Source organism: Antedon bifida, chromosome 2 (assembly GCF_963402885.1).
Source record: "Antedon bifida chromosome 2, ecAntBifi1.1, whole genome shotgun sequence".
Classification (NCBI taxonomy): Eukaryota; Metazoa; Echinodermata; class Crinoidea; order Comatulida; family Antedonidae; genus Antedon; species Antedon bifida.
In genome coordinates this window covers 8,015,131-8,033,289 of record NC_136227.1, presented here as the reverse complement: position 1 = coordinate 8,033,289, position 18,159 = coordinate 8,015,131, and the positions used below count along the sequence as shown (strand labels likewise).

At 32.2% G+C, this 18,159-nt stretch overlaps 1 protein-coding gene across 2 annotated transcripts in view; it reads right to left on the bottom strand.

The window, feature by feature from the left end:
• Window positions 1-370: 370 nt before the first annotated feature.
• LOC144836155 (uncharacterized) overlaps window positions 371-18,159 on the bottom strand; it is a 55,460-nt gene continuing 37,671 nt past the window's right edge. For both annotated transcript variants that reach the window (XM_078691366.1, XM_078691365.1), the window contains exons 5-15: window positions 16,485-16,676; window positions 13,583-13,680; window positions 12,984-13,110; window positions 11,766-12,016; window positions 11,114-11,278; window positions 9,641-9,757; window positions 9,039-9,444; window positions 6,306-7,358; window positions 3,532-4,282; window positions 2,594-2,697; window positions 371-2,291 (exon numbers count right to left, since the gene is read on the bottom strand). In XM_078691366.1, coding sequence (XP_078547492.1) covers window positions 2,094-2,291; window positions 2,594-2,697; window positions 3,532-4,282; window positions 6,306-7,358; window positions 9,039-9,444; window positions 9,641-9,757; window positions 11,114-11,278; window positions 11,766-12,016; window positions 12,984-13,110; window positions 13,583-13,680; window positions 16,485-16,676 — 3,462 coding nt within the window. In that variant the 3' untranslated portion in view covers window positions 371-2,093. The remainder of the gene's footprint in view (window positions 2,292-2,593; window positions 2,698-3,531; window positions 4,283-6,305; window positions 7,359-9,038; window positions 9,445-9,640; window positions 9,758-11,113; window positions 11,279-11,765; window positions 12,017-12,983; window positions 13,111-13,582; window positions 13,681-16,484; window positions 16,677-18,159) is intronic.

Below are 18,159 nucleotides of genomic sequence, written 5' to 3'. Positions count from 1 at the left end.
TTGACATGTAATATAATATAGCAGGTAATAAAATAATAAACAGGTGAATTACAGTAATACAATTACAAAAAAACGCGTATACATTTGAGTTGAAAATTGATGACGGAACTTTCAGATAACTGACTTTGTTTAAAGCCAGGAACTAAACTGTACAACAGTACTATCAAGAAATCGGTTAATATTAAACTCCAGGAGAGTTTACACACAAAAGATCAATGCCATCTAAAGGAATGATTTAATCACTGTTTAATTGGAAAGTTAAGATAAACATAAAAAATAATTGAACACATGAATACAGTTTTGAGACAAGATTGGCAAAATGGTAAAGCTCTGTCTACACTATCAAACTTGATGTAATTAAAGAAATGTGCCTATATATGGACACGATGACACCATAGCACTACCATATTTGGGCACATCACACTTTCTGTTGGTCAAACTAGTTTTATAGTGTAGACACAGCTTAAGCTTATTTCAGTTTTACAAGGTTAATATATATATCTTTTATTACTTTTTTATAACAAGGCTTCAGCAACTACGAACAGGAAGAATCTCAAGAATCTGTGATAAATACATACAAAGTACTAACATGCCATGTTGGCTTTGTTACTGGGGTTAGATTTGTGATACACAAAGCCCCAACAGGTAGTTAGTGAGTGGGCATGTATCTACATGGGCCAGTCATGGTACACAATGGTATTGCTTTAATTAAAACCACTACATAACATAAATATGAAGACTGCAAGATAATAAAAGTAGTACCATTTACAATATAAAATCTGTTAGATATTAACATTTAAAAAGACTAAAAATATACCAAACCTAGCAAATGTTTTTTTAGTTTTTGGACCTCAGAGACATTAGTTCTTAATTCTATTCCTCAACGTAGTATTGGTTGAAACATGATTTGCTTAGGTCGGAGGTCGTCGAAAATGTAAACTTAATGACTTACATTGATGATCACTTTATTATAAACAACATTTACTATTTGAATGTTACTAGTCATTTAGTTCACTGATCTTTTTTCTAAACAAATTAAAATGTGGTACATAATTGCTTTATACTGAACCACTGAACTAAATAAGACATTGAAACTTAAATAAGTAAAATGTTGGAACAAACATCTTTAAAACATTAAATTAAAATATTGGTAATATATCAACATAAGTCTTTTAAAATTAACAAGATGCTGAAGGGACTTGCTATCTTTAAACACGTTGCAGCATTTAGCAATATGCTTAGAAACAATTTTAAGTATAATAGTATTACACTACAGTAGAACGCCTTATTTGGGAAACCTCGATTCAGTGGACATCCCTATTACGGGGACACTTTCTTGGGTCCAAAAGGTGTCAACTTTAATATGTGTTCTACTCTATTTAATACTTCAGTATGTATTGACATATCAATAATTGTTAACGTATTAGCACCATTAAAAATTATTCTGATTAAACAAAAGAGAGGCCAAGATTAAAGAACTGTTATAGTCCAGAAACCAACACCTTAAGTTAATTGCCAATCTAACCAAAGTGCAGAATAAAAGATCCCAGCACAGTCCGTTTGCTAGCTAAAATAGTGTATCTCAAAATTAAACCATACAGAGGCAGATCCAGAATGACGGTGAAAAAAGATGGCAGCTGGGAACTGGAGAGGAGTTCATGCATTCTGTGGTTTGGACCTGCATCTGCAAGGAAGCGTGCACACCGTATAGCAGAGAAGTATCACCAGGCAAATGTAGTTGCGTAGGGAATAACAATATAATGAACAAAAACATCCTATATACAGAACAGAAGTCTGCTTTGTGTTGAGGTCTCTTTTACACCAATTAATTACAGTCACACTCTTAAATCTGGGAACCTTGGGTTTTCCAGATTCCAGGGAGTTCGCAAAAGTCACTTCATAAAAACTTGTGTTTTTGTTTAAAATAATAATCTTAAATAATGTTCCTGTTTTCTTTTTGTTTGAAATATACAATAATGTACAATATGCACATCACATAAACTTACTTTCATCTGAATATAAGCACCTTTTAAAAAAATGTTTGGAAATTTCAATCTTTTAGAATTTCCAACTTTTTGCAGACTAACCATCTGCTACCTTCTACTCGGTGACCCCAAAAGAGCATCTCCTGCTTTTTCCAAGTCCCAATTACAATCTTCCAACATCTCTTTGCATTTTTGCCTCTCTGTAAAATATGTTAATGATAGGTGTTCGACTTTCAACCTTTTAACTGCTTCTTCAACATTTCCATCTGATGCTTTTAAGGCTTTGTGACATTTTTCTATAGACATCTGAAAAAAAAATCCAAAATAAAAAAAAATGTTGGTAAGTCATATAAGAGGGAGGAATATATGTTATAACATTACAGTGGAAGGGATACTTTGGTTAAAAAGGTGTCTCCTAGATCAAGGTTCAATTTTAGATTAGATTTATTTAAATCATTTGAAGAAGTTTTCACTCTGTATTGAGGATTCGGTCAAGATTCACTCAATTTGTTATTTAGGACAGAAATCACTTTAAATTTAAAATCACTATTCCTTTTTTTTTTTTTCAAATCAAAAGACGTTTATTTTCATCCAACAGACAAACTTACCTGTACTGATAGTTGTTTTTTGATCTTCATAACTGCCTCAGTATTTTCATATGAGGGGAACTTCATGTCGATATAGCCTTCATCTTTTACCGTCATATGCGAGTCTAAAAACACAAATTGAAATTGATACATTTTACCCCTAGTAGTAGTAGCAGTAGCATCTACTCAATTTATAAAATCAAAATCACCCTCTTCATCAACATCATCTTTATCAAAATCACCCTCTTTATCAACATCATCTCTATCAAAATCACCCTCTTTATCAACATCATCTTCTTCATCAAAATTATCTTGATTAAAATCATCAACATCATCTTTATCAAAATCATCCTCCTCAACATAATCTTTATCAACATCATCTTCTTCATCAACATCATCTTGATCAAAATAATCCTTTTCATCAACATTATCTCTATCAAAATCATCTTCTTCATCAACATCATCTTGATCAAAATCATCCTCTTCATCAACATCATCTCTATCAAAATCATCCTCTTCATCAACATCATCTTTATCAAAATCATCCTCTTTACCAACATCATCTTGATCAAAATCATCCTCTTCATCAACATCATCTCTATCAAAATCATCCTCTTCATCAACATCATCTTTATCAAAATCATCTTCTTCATCAACATCATCTTGATTAAAATCATCCTCTTTACCAACACCATTTGATCAAAATCATCCATTTAATCAACATCATCTTTATCAAAATCATCATCTTTATCAAAATCATCATCTTCATCAATATCATCTTGATTAAAATCATCATCTTCATCAATATAATCTTGATTAAAATCATCAATTTCATTTTTTATTAATATAATCCTCTTTATCAACATCATCTTGATCAAACCTCCTCTTCATCAATATCATCTTGATTAAAATCGTCGTCATGATTGAGACCAATAAAAGTAGTATCGACAATACAATACCTTGTTTGTATGTTCTTGATAACACATCTTGTAAACTCTCAACTTTCCTTTCTGAACCATTTGTTTGTCGCACTGACAAGTTCTCAGGACTACTCAACTTATTCAACTTTTGTTGTTGGTGTCGCTCTTCAATCAACTTATTTTCCATTAAAACTTGCTCCTTTTCTTTCAATTTTGACTCTTCAATCGGCGATGAACGAGGTAACATTTTCTGAACTTCTACTGGGCTCATATCAGTGTATAAATTAACGGGACGTTTTTTCTTTGGAAGCATTATTTCATACTCGGTCTCACGTATCAGTTCTTTCTTCATAGCTCCTTGTTTCGGAGGAGGTGGTGGTGGAGGGTCATCTGTTGGAATGTCGGCTAGCATAGAGTCCAACGACCGTTGCTTCTTATGACTGATTAATGCACGGACCATAACCGGTGATGTTTTAACTAAGACTTGATTAGAAACATCAAGCGACTGTGCTCGAATTTGAGATTTTGGAACATCTTTCACGCTCAATTCTTGTTTGACAGTTGTTCCCCTATAAAAATTGGCCGATAAACTTTGACTTCTCTTGCCGAGTCTTTCAGGAAGTTCAGGTGGCTCTGTGATATCATTCTCGTAATCTTCTTCTTGCGGTAAGTGGTTTAAACTCTGGCTAGATGGCGTGGTTTGTTTTCGTTGCCGAATCTTCTTAAGTGGCCACTGAACAGATAATGGCTCACGAGGAGGTAACGGGAGCGGGTTCCATCTACTGTTAGTCTAGGGAGTACCAACACACATACATACATCATGCACATTCATGCATAAATTACAATTTCACCAATGCCCAAATATTAGAATATAAACAAAAAATAGTATTCCGTAGAATGCAACACAGGAAGCTTGGGATTACATGTGAATAATATAATTATATATATATATAAATTTTAAAATAATGATTTTTATATTATTATTGGTAGTAATTATACAAAAATAAAAAAATACTTAAAAGCTTCTAGTCTAAGCATTAAGAAACAACAACAAAACAGTAAAAAAATGAAACAAAAACAGGTCATTTGTTTTATACAATTTTAAAATGCATACAAACATATATGGAAGAAATTAATACAACGTTGACATTACAAAAAATACAGAACATGTGATTACAAGAACAGTTTAACATAAAAATGTAAAAGAATGTTTGCAGCAAAGATGACTCTTAAATATTTATATAAATATGAATAAAAAGTAAAATGAGGTTTTACATATATAAATAAAATTGATTTTTTTTTTGTTATATGCGTAAAGCATTTAGTTTCTATTTGGATATATTAAAAGTTAATAATATCCGACTAAATAGGTAAAAGTTAAGTAAACGATAAGCAATGATTATCCAGCAGGTGGATCATTATGCAAATTAATATGAATATGCAAATTAGTATATAACACATTATAGGTTAAAATGAAGTTTATTATGTATTTAGAAAGTAAAATAATTTGTTTTTAATGATAAATTTGTTTAGATATTTAATATGTATGAAAATTATTAATTTAAAAGAATATTTAAATATGAGAGAAAGTATGCATAGGGTTTGCGTGCAGAGGCAAGCAAGTGCACAAATATGCATGCAATTTACACGTTCACGCACACACATCACGCACACAAACAAACAGACAGGGGAGGAACGAAGGAAAGGAAGACAAAATAGCATGAATTAGTATGTCATGGCTGTGTTTTTTTTTCTTCATACCAGAGAAGAGCGATATTATACTCTTCCATTACATTAAATATCATTAAAATATATTATTTGATTCTAATAATTGTCTCAATCAAATCAAGTAGTCTAGTCTCGGTTTTTGCAGACCAGACCATAAAGTCAAAATTACTATTCAAACTTAAATGTTAGTGTACCCTCAAAACGGAGAATAACCTTTTATACGCGTGTTTCAAACATCTACCCCAAAATATAATAAATAGTACCTAAAATAAATATTAGATGCTATAACTATAATATTTTCTACAGACCACATAAACTAATTACTATTAATAATGGTAACCTAGTCACTATGAGACAATAGTACCCTATTAGTCAACAATTTTCTGAAATTAAAAACAAGTTTTTTTAATATATTAAAATAATTTTAAAGTAACATTTGTAATTTGATCTAGGCCAGTTAAATGAAACTGTTTATGTTAAACATCTAAAATAAAAGAGTGCAAACTCATAACAAATATGTTCACTATTGTTTAATATTATGTTTAATATTACATTTAAGCAACTGCAGTTTCAAATTTGCAAATTCCATTTGCATTTTTTGTTTGTATCTTGAGTAAACATTATTTGCATTTGTTACAAAATCAAAGCATATTTTGAAATCATTTTATTAGATTAATTTGATTATCACACAGCAAAAAACCATGCAGAAATTAAATAAGTTATCAAAAAATACCTATTTTTAAATTTTCTTTATTATTTTGTAATATAAGGGTTGGTTGGTGAAAAATATTTAAAAACACAATTAAAAAATAATTAATTTTTAAAAAAAATTTTCTTACAGATACTATTCTATATATACTTTATTGTAATAAATTTATGTGGAGATATATCTTATGTCTAAAAATAGAAAATAAAAAAGAAAGAATGAAAATGTGATTTGAATAATAAATGATTGGAAAACCTACAGTATGAACATGATTTAAAAATTAATGTTTTTATGGAATGTTGTTTTTGTGTTCTTTTTCTACGCATATATGCTGACTTTGAATGTATCTAAAGCGTGAATGCAGTAGTTACATTCTTACCTGTTCGTTATCATCCTCCGCCAGTCCTGGAAGAGAATTCCCAGCAGAATTTACTGGGTGTGGCTCCGCTACAGGTTCCTCGGAAGAAACTGGCGATTTACTGTCACTTTCGCCAAAGCTTCGACGACGAATTTTCTTTTCCCCGAACGGACGACGTGTACGTTTCGGCAACACTTTATTCATACTTTCAATCAAGTTTGGACTTAACGCAACACTTTCGTCGGTTTCAGTTTTATTGTCAACGTCTATTTTGAGTTTTGGTTTTTCTACTTGAGTTGATGGCGACGTTTCTGTTCTATATCTCTCCTGTAATTCTTGTAATCTATTTCTTCGTTTACTAGAGACATCATCGTTTATACTTGTTTCGATGCGCGTTACTGGTTCTGAAGATCTGCGTTCCGGCTTACTGTAACTGGAATCATTTTCTGTTAATTTAAATGGTCGGGAAGACAAGGAAATACCGTCTTTGTCATCGTCACCATCCACGTCAAATTTAGTTCTCGTTTTACTACTTGCTTTTATTTCATCGGTGTTCTCGCTAACCGTTAAACTCGTATCAGGTAATAAGCGTTTAAATGAAGGTGTTGGTGGTTTTGTAACCATTGAAATTTCTAAATCTGTTTCACTGGAGTTCAACACTGTGGAGGTATTTTGGTGGGATTTATCATTTTCAACTTTGACCTCATATCCTGAAGAGGATAAATCATGTTCAGGGCTCTTATTTACAGGATCAAACGTTCCATTTACACTACTTGTGTATTGTCCTACAGGATTGAAATCAATATCTCCATTCGGTGTTCGTTCATCCATATCATCGTTACTCCTACTACGTGAATTGGAATTGTTACCATTCAACTCTTGTTCTGAGTTTTTATTTTCAAAAGTTAACGATGATTTTAACTCTGTTTCTAGAGAAGTAGATTTAAAACTTTCGGTGGTACCATTTATTTTGTCCTCATTTTCTTCTTCATCTTCTTCAATGATGGTTGATCGGCTCGTCTCTTCCCAAGCGCTCATCATATCATCAAGGAGAGAGGAACCAAAATCAAAATCCTGTAACGAAAAAAGATAAATAGCATAAAATGATTTGGGTCCATGCAGATGTATATAACCCACAGTGAGAATTATGCCCACCCTGGTGTATAAGCCCACTATACACTAGTGTACAAGCGCACTCTGAGGTATAAGGCAACCATGCAGTATAAGCCAATCCTATTCTATAAGCTCCAGAGAAGTATATAACACTTTGACATTCATAATACAAAAATGCCATGTCAAAATACATTTCCTAGGATAAAAAATGTGCATAATATGTAAATGAAAAAAATGAAAATTAAGATGAAAGAACTTCATTCTAAACTTTAATTATAAATTATTAAAATATCACAATGTAAAAGGAAACAGCAAAAGGACAGTTCTATGTTTCAATACTGTTTCTTAATCTTAGCTGCCAACACAATTACAAGTAAAAAATCATTCTGCATGTGTGTATGCAAATGATCATGCAAATTAGTATAGTATATAGCAGGTGTTAAAAAAGCACTTACCATTCCAAACTGTTAGAGCATCCCATGACAAGTAATTTATATAAAGCAAAAAAAGATATTATAATATTTGTATTAATATTCCATTGATTTAAATAATAAAAATTAATAATTGTTATGCATTTGATTGTGAATCAGTGCAGAATTATATAAAACATTAGTTTTTTTTAATAATATGACATAAAAAAATGGCACTTTGTTCTAAGGTGGAAAATACACTATATTGAAAGTTAAAGATGTATTGTCCCTTGAAACACAAAAAAATGAAGGTCAGAATATTCTAAATTTAAATTGGCCATATCAAAGTAATATTAAAGTTATTCACTTTAAGTCGAAAATTCGAGCCAAAAACAACAATTTTACGTAATTAACAGCTAAATTAATTTGATTACATTTCGTCTGGAAAATCGTCGCGAGCGAAAGTAAACAAAGATTTCAAACCATGATTATACATTATGCATGATGCTAATTAGGATTGTTTACAACTCGTCACGGTTGAGAAGGTGTTTTCACACAGATCGCGAGGAAGTTTTATGATTATGCATACAAAGTATTCAAATAAGCGCGTTGCATTATGAGATATGTTTTGATCGAAAACTCTGACTGGAAGTTATTTTTTGAACCAAAAAATGTCTGTATTTCAGTTAAATGATTTTTTTTTTCGACTAATTTTTGGTGAAAGTTAATAACTATTATGATACTTCAAAATGACCCACTTTTTTTCGAAATCTTTTATTTTTAATTTTTTTGGAATTTGACAAAGGGACAATACATCTTTAATCTTTCATGCAATAATAATTAATATAAATTGTTATTCCTTTTAAAAAGCATAGTATAAGTTAAAAAAATATATTGCAGTATTAAATAATAATAATGTACTATTATAGTAGAACCTCTATTAAGGGGACACCTTGGGACAAAATAAGGTTATTCATTGAATAGGGGCTAGCCACAGTGTTAAAACATCTTGTTCCTTTAATAGGAGTGTCCCCTGAATAGAGGTTTCCTGTTCTGCTGTAACATAAATATTAATAATTAAATTAAACATATATATAAAACACTATTTTATGCAATTTAGCATTATGATTGATATTAGGTGAAGCATATCGATATATTGTGTAAGGGCACCCTGAAACTGAATAACAAAAGGTATTACTGTATGAGCCCTGAATCTGTATAAAAAGCTTACCGATAAACCACCATCTCCTGACAATAGACTATCATCAATAGTTGAATCATAACCATTGCTGGGTGACGCTGGGGGGGACACACGGATATCAACGTCTGCACTGACACCGCTATCACCATGAGAATGATCCGATTGGCCGGAGCTTGTATACGAGATACCCGTCAAACTCTGTCCACTTGTGTCCGAGAAGTCTGTACGCATACTGACATCGGGATGGTCGGACGATTGCGGTGAATGGAGTTTCATGTTATCAACTGAACTTGTGGCTGATGACCGCTCGCTGGGGTGCGAGATGTCGATGACGTCAGGGCGTCGCAGCGCCGGAACGGGCGAACCCGATCCAAACGCTGGACAAGACTTGATACTTGAAGTATCTAATTGGCTGTTCTGAATTGGTAGAAGATGGCTGTGGGATTACAAATACAATTACAATTAGTTCATACAAACTGATTACAAATTTAATAAAGTCAAATAATACAGTATTTTATCTACAGAAGTTTCAATTTTAAATAACATTGGATGATTGTACAATATATTTGATTTAAATTTCATAAGAAAAGACAAAAATCAAAGACTTTATAATGTTTAAACCAAATTCTTACTATCTTGCATCCAAGAAGGCCATGTCTCCAAACACATCCCCTTCTCCCACTCCAATATGGACACGATGTTCAAAGTCATTTTGTGGTAGGCTAATATCTTCCACTCTTAAACTCCGACTGAAAAAGTGAAAAACCAACAATATAATTAATATAGAAAGAGCAATGAAAACATGAAAGGAAATAAATCCAAAGCAATTTTAGAGCAAATGCTTTAGGTTGTGATGAAATTGCTTTAGACAGAGGAGAATATGATTCACCTGTAGTAATCATGGAAACATAGTTTAAAATGATTCAAAGTTCTTCATGCTTTCTTAAAAGTAGTAATACCTCTTTGGAGAGCCTGTGTTTTGAATTCATGCTTATTAAAGATGACCGGCATCTTTATTCTGTGTGTATAGTCCACTACTATACCTAATTACGACTACTACTACTGTACCTTGCAGAAAGTGGTAAAAAGAATTACTATCTAATTAAACATGCTATGAAAGGTCCCAGATGCAACCGGTAAAGTACAATTCAGAGTTGGAGCCTATTCAATTATTTTACATTCCTCATATTATGTCATTTATCATTATCTATTCTAGAATTAACACTGTTACTGTCTTTGTTTCGGCCAGTAATATAATGGTATAGCTTAACATTATTACCATAAGCTTACTACAACTCCATCACTATCACTTCCACCTACCCATCTTGTTTTTCAACAACACACCTTTAACATAATTTCCACACAATATTTGAATTGTTTAGATCATCCCTGAAAATCTACACATTTTCCTTAAGATTTTTTTTTTTTACTTCTGACATGATTTGTATATTGTAAACAATCCTTGTCAATTACCTCAACACCTAATAAACAATGGCCACCAATTGTTTATAATAGGAATGTTACAAAATATTTATTATCTACAATCTGTGGGTGAATATATTTAATGGTTGATGTAGAGATTTGGATTTCGGGTAAAAAGTCTTTCACATTATGGGCGTGTGGGATTTTAAAAATGTAATGAAGAAATTACCAAGGTATTGTAAATTCCAATGTTTATTTTATATTGTAAAGTTACAAAGCCAAAGGTGTTTAGAAATATTTGTTATATTAGAGTATTTGTTATATTCTTGAAATTTGATTGGTTAATTACGAATCATGTGTCACTTGGAATTAGCCCTACCTAATGAAAAAGTGATATCTAATGGTGATAATTAATGCGCTCTAATGCACGTTCAGCTTTCTGTACACATTTTGAGAATTTTTTCCATGGGATGTTGCTAACTGACGTGCCATCTATAACTGTTCTACTACGCATCTAAAGTTGGAACAATGCCTTTTTTTTAAAGGCCTAGCTTCCAGGCCCACCATTCGTAAATTGAATAAAAGTAGGTGTGTTATAAAACATATAATGAAGGTTCTATATTCGTCGAATGGAAAAAGTATTTCATCCAACTCATAAACATTCATTATTTGCATAATATTACCTTCTCCTTTTCTTTTGCGTCCCTTTCCCGGTGTGACGTCGTTGAACTTTAACCTTAGGTGTGTCATGCGTCTGTACTTCAACGGTGGTCATGTTTACTGGATGGAAGAGACCGATCTTTCCATTACGATTCAGAACACCTTTCCAATAACCTATAACATGCGACCTGAAAAAAAGAACAATATTTTAGTTCACATGAGTTCAAAGATGATGGCAATATGTACTGTACTGTAATATTTTTTTTTAGAAATTGAGATCAGTACCACCTTTCTTGGTGTTTTGATTTGTTATAAGCTACATTGTATGGTTATAGGAAATCTACTAATCAATAAGACAATGGTCCATGCCTACCAACAAATTTGTGATTCTACAATTCAAAAAATAATAAATTAGTTGGCCAAGTTGTGTAGCGATAGCTTGTGCATTTACTTCTGAATGTTACATATCATTGGAATCTACAGAGCCACAACAGCACTTCAAACATGCACAATTAAAAATTGAAAATCCCCTAACAAATTAGTATTATTATTAAATATGTTGTGGAAGTTGTGTAGTGAAAGCTTCTGCATCTACCCAAAGTTCTGCAGTAAGTGACAGCTCTTGCATCTATCCACATGCACATTTGCAAGACCATTAATATCAATTTTACGTACTGTTTCTTTAACACTGATATAACATCCCCAGCGTTGTACGACAGCTGTTCAGGTTTCTCTGCCGTGAAAGCTGATATTGCTTGAAACTGCATCGGGCGAGATTTGACGAGATCCTCGCAAACTTGAGCAAACGTTGGACGTTTATGAGGCTCGTGATCCCAGCATTTCATCATGAAGTCATACAGCTCCGAGGAACAACATTCCGGAATCTCAAGGCGCTGGAAGTTTGGTTTATCAATAGCTTCTAATATCTATGAAAAAAGGGTAATGTTAGAAGGATTTTTTCTAAAAATCTCTATCAATGTTGTAGGGCTTGTGGTTATAGAAGGCTAATGGTGTGTGGGCACCAATATAAAACAGTGCATTCAGGTAGCCAAAGTAGGTTTGAGTGGGTGCCAGGTTAAATTAATCCTGGGTGATTCAGCTTTAGACTTTAAATAAAAGGTAGGTGTAGGTGTAACCAACCTACATCATTTTGATTAATAATTGAGATATTAAGACATACAGCTTTCTCTTCCATATTATTCACCATTCTGGGTACCTCGATATCAGAATCAAATATTTAGTGCGAAGGAAAATTTATTGTACTCATTACTTTCCAAGTGTTATTTTTCTTTGCTCTTTTTACAGTTGTAACAATAATGTTTAGGGAATATATTGACACAGAAAAGGTGAACTGTGGAAACGGTACTTAGATCATAGAAGCATAAAGCTTAAAGTAATTGCCGATTGAAACAAGCTGTGCAAAAATGTACTAAGCCTAAAGAACAAATATACTTACTAAACAAACTAAAACACAAATTTTATAATAAAAAATACAAATATACTTAACCACAAATCTACTTAAGCACAAATATACTTTATACATACAACTACAGTAAAACACAAATAGTATAATAATAATACTAAAACACAAATATACTTAAGCACAAATATACTTAAGCATTACATCATTCTTACTACTGTATGGTTTCTGTAATTGGAATACCAAACAAACCATAACTCTTAGAAATATAACTATGCAATAAAAGTTGTGCTAAAATTAACTTAAAGCGTAAATATACTTAAGCACAAATATACTTAAGCACAAATATACTTTAATTGGGGTTTGTCTTACTGGAATATCATAAAAATCTAAAATACTATTGATTGAATAAATATTTATTTTTTTGCTATAAATAATTATGAACAACACATTACAGGTACATATTAACTAACCTGGTGACCATTGAATGCTGCCCATGGCTGGAATCCGTATGAGAGCATTTCCCACAAGGTGACACCAAAGGCCCAGACATCACTGGCTGGTGTGAACTTAAGAACATTGATGGCTTCTGGTGAGAGCCTAAAGAAAAACAATAGACCAAATCCAACACTGTTAATACTATTAAATGATTCTACAGTCACAGATGCAGCTAATGTAGTGGGCAGGTGGTAAAAAAAAACTTTCAGAAGTTTCTTGGGATGGGTGCTCTGTTGAAATTAGGCAAAGTGAAAGACTTAAGCTCTGTCTACACTATCAAACTTTATGTGACAAAAACATGTGATGTGCCCATATATGGACACGATGATGTCATATCACTACCATATTTGAGCATATCACTACCATATTTGGGCACATCACTACCATATTTGGGCACATCACACTTTTTTTTGTCAATCTATAGTTTGATAGTGTAGACAGAGCTTTAGAGGATGGCCGTTAATTTCCACACACATTTGCTCAGCACAATTACATCCATGCATAGTATGTCTATGTATTGTCATCTTTTAATTTGTTTTTTTTTAGGTAATGTGGTTAAAATTTTCAGTCTTACCATGCTAACGGTAACTTCAAGTTGACATTGTAGTTAGTTTGGTAGTAGTTCTTGCCGACCCCTAATGCGCGTGACAAACCAAAATCACTAATCTTGACCTGAAAAAGAAAACACAAATTAATTCAAATCACTATTATTACTCATCATGAAAGTGAATGTAGTTCAACTTTATAAGTGAAATTAAACCTAATGATGATACAAATATTAGTGCATTTTGTTTGATTGGTAAATACTTTAATATTTATTCAGTGTATTCTTCGAGTTCTTGAATGATTACAGTAGAACCTCTATTATAAAACACTTTCGGGACACAAGTGTCCCTGTAATATGGTTGTCCCCTGAATAGAGGTTGGTCAAAGTGTTTTAAAACATATTGCCTCATTTGTTTCAATAGAAAGTGTCCATTTAATGAAGGTGTACTCGGAATAGGGGTGACATACAGGAAATACTGTAGCTTTAAAACATTGGTTTTCTTTATTGAAGATCTACTACAGTAAATGTGGTAAATATGTAATTTTAATTGAAAAACCTTTTATGAATTTACCATAATTTCTTCAAATAGTAACAAACCACATATGGCTAAAGACGTGGTAAAAAACTATGATACCATACCCATCCTGCAAGTGAGACATTTTTAATATACAAAATACAGTGAATTTCCAAATTTATCACCATTTTATCAGTATACAAACACAACACTGACAAAATTTGAATATCATTTGAATATGTAGTATTAAATAAGTACTGAAATTAAAACATAAAAAATATTCTGAGTTATAAAAGTTTATGACCAGTGAGTCATGTTAATCTTTTAATGGTAAGCTGGCAGATGTAAACATTGATATTAAGATAATCTTTAACTACAGTTGTACTAGGCTAATGTAAGGTTATCAGAAAAAATCTCGCACTGCATTTGTAGGCTAATGTAAGGTTATCAAGAAAATCTAACAAAAGAAATAAGAAATTTAAAATACAACAGGAAATTGGCTAATTATGTATGATTGTTGCATGATAAGCACTTGTTAGCAAACTTGAATCAGATTGCTAAATTGCCAAGAATTTTAATTATAAACCAAGGATTTTTTAACTCCTAGTTATAAAACATACATTGTAGATGCTTACATTTTTTTTATGTATTGTTTTAGTGGTGTAAGGCACTTTGTTAAAAGCGCCATAGAAATGAAATATAATAAGGAAGGGGGTTTTGTTATTTATTTATTTTATTTTATGTCTTTAGGCAATGTGGCCAAGGATTACCAATAGTAAACTGTCCTAAAAGATAGGTGGTAATTCCCTATTTTGTGAACCAGTTCACCAGGGAACCCCCCACTAACTATTCTCGAATAATGAACTGGGATCTTTAAAGTACTGTATGCACACAGGTTATCTGTGTACATTTGGTTTGTTTAATATCTCAATGGTTTAATGTAGAAGGTATGAGGCACAGTCACTACAATTAATGTGTTTGATATTATTATGAAAAAAGCTTGCTAGTAAAATACACAGGTATAAAGCTTTGTTCCCACTATAGGATCTAACACAAGGATGTAGACCAAATGCAAGTGAGTTGACCAATGACAGCGACAGTTTGAATAATCCATTTCTTGTGATTGGTCAAATCACTTGGGTTGCGCTTACATCCTTACAGGACCTAATAGGAACCAAGTATTACGAGGAAATTAAAAAAATATAGTTCTGTTGTAAAATTGCAACAGTATTTTAGGAAGCAACATAGACTCAATGCAATAGAGTTAACCAATGACTGGCGACAGTTTGAATAATCCATCGCTTGTGATTGGTCAAATCACTTGAGTTGCGCTTACATCTTTACATTAGGAACCAAGCATTAAGAGTAAATAAAATATAGTTATAAAATTGCAACAGTATTTTCAGTATACCTTTCAGGACATTAATATTAATCCAAGCTTCAATAACTGAACGGTGCTAAAGAACACTGAGCATTGTGATTTTTTTTTAACATTAAGTTAGGCTTAGTCTGACTTCCTAATTCAAATTGGCAACATTCCATCATGTGTCTAAATCGATGTACAGTATGTGTGATTACAAGCCTACAGTACATAGAAAGACACACTCACTGTACTTAAGCGAGTTTCCTTTATGTTGAAATACAATAATTTCATTTTCAAAAAGTAAAAAACATAAATAAGCTGGCCAATCAAATTGTTGTTTTAAAGCACTAAGAAGACGATTGTGATGAACACTCTGACAACCAGAAAATCTTTAAATCTAGTCAGTTGTTCACAAAAACCACCAGGTAACAATTTATATCTTTTCAAGAAAGCAGCATAAATTTGCATACTGTAGAATGTTCATCCTGTGCTGGTATTCTAATCACAATCTGAAATTTGCTTTGCTTTCAACATTTTATCTTCCGAATATTTTAAAAATCTTATAAATGTTTTTTTTGTCTGTCAAGGTCAATATGGTCCTAAAAACAATGGATACCAAAGAAATGTTTCAGGGGGAAAACTTTGGCATTTATGGGTAATGGAACTTGACACTTGATTTATCATTACCACACCTGCATTCCAACCACAAGTTCAGATTAGCAGTGGTAGTATGTGCACCCAAGCTATGGAAGGCAATTGCTGACAAAAGTCTGAAAAACTTACAAATGAACAGTACATTTCATTTTACTGCAAATGTTTGTTATTTATGTGAATGATATAATGTTTTTTTTTATGTATGTGAATTATATAGATTTGTGACATTGGTTGCCTTCCATAGAAGTTTTTCAAGACATTCAGTTTATAATCTAAATTCTGAAAACCAATATGGTCACCGATATGACAATTCAAATTTAAAAAGTGGTCTTCAATTAATTCAAATTACATTATTTTTTAAATTGTAGAAAACAATCAGAACAGAACTATAAAATTACCTTATCCTTTGAAAATACCAGGATGTTCCGTGTAGCCAAATCCCGATGGATAACATTTTTACTGTGCAAGTATTCCATAGCGGATGCAATCTGGATGCCGAAATCACACAGAGTTGTTATGGGGAAACTTCCACGGAGTGCTGGCTCTTTTAGACATTCTGCTAAAGACCTTAATGGTGCTAACTCTGTAACCTAGAAGAATGAAGTTAAAAACAATTTTGAAAACATTTGAAACATATGACAATTTTCATTTCCTCAAACTACAGTAGGGATGAAACCAATTTTATGTGGAAGAGATCAAAGATTGAATAATGATTGGACAGATTCTCAGATTGTGTAAAAACATTGTCGCTGCATTGCGGCGAATAAACATTTTCTTTCAAAGATTTTCAATTATAATTTTTGTATCGACTGCATTTCGACCATTTAAATAGTTTTTAGAAGCAGAAGCAGACAAATTTCAATAACCATTTAAATGGCAGCCTGGAAATGACGTTTGACCATCTGAGAACTATGCATTTTGGGTATTATTATTAACGTTTTTCACGACCACCCACTGTTTCGGTTAATTTGGAGCACAAATTCTGCAGAAATGCAGTCGATAAATTATATATTTTTTTGATACTTAATAAATGTATGAGGTTCTATGCAGTAGAAACAGACCCATAGAAAAAATTCTCAACAATCTGAATCATCTAGTTTGGATACATACAATTTGAATAAATTTCGTTATTTGTCTTTGCATGTTTTTAGAGATTAAGATCAACCAACACAGAATCTATTACATCTGTATTAAGGGGATTAAAGAGATTGTGGGGATTAGCTTAGAAGATGTGTGAGAAGAGGAAAGATTTTGAAAAAGCACATCTTGGCTATAAAAAAATTGTAGTAAAACTATGCCATCTATCATCTTGTTTAAAAAGAATATAATTTCCTTCTAAATTATTCTTGCTTTCTCTGATTCATCAAACAGTTTTGCTAATTAGATCTTCTGTTGACATGATTAATCCGGAAAACATAATTAAGGATTAATTACTTGTATTTTTAGAATTAATTAATACAATGAAAAGTGTGTTTTATTGAATTAATTGTTTATTTTAAAAGCAAAAATATCAATGAATAAAACACAACTTATTACTAACAATACAATAGAACCTGTGCGGTTGGTAAGGTTTCAACCTGATCACTTTTCACAGAGGCCTTTGATAACCCAGTGGCTTGAACAGAGATTGTTCCATTTTATTGTGAAAATCACACCACTCTATTTCTGACTACTGTACATCAGTGAGGACCCCTCCTTTGGTATCCCTATTCAGAGGATCCATACAACAAGGGACACTTCCAGTGAAATGAACAAGTCTATGTTTATAACACTGTGACTGACCTCTATTCTCGGGGATACTTCTATTCAGGGGACACTTCTAATCAGGTAATACTTTGTTGGGCCAAGAAGGTATTCACTTAATAGGAGTTCTGCTGTACTTTGAAGCCAGGGAGGTTCGTACCTTTCCCTAAAGTGACCTTTTTAAACAAGAAACCAGTAGTAAAAGTGTTAGTAAATAAGCCTAACTTATGACAATGTTATGGCCAATTTCACCTAGCCAGCAGGCAAAATATTTTCATCTACTAAGCTAGGCCTAAATTTAATTTTTCTCCAGTTGCTTTAACACTTGCA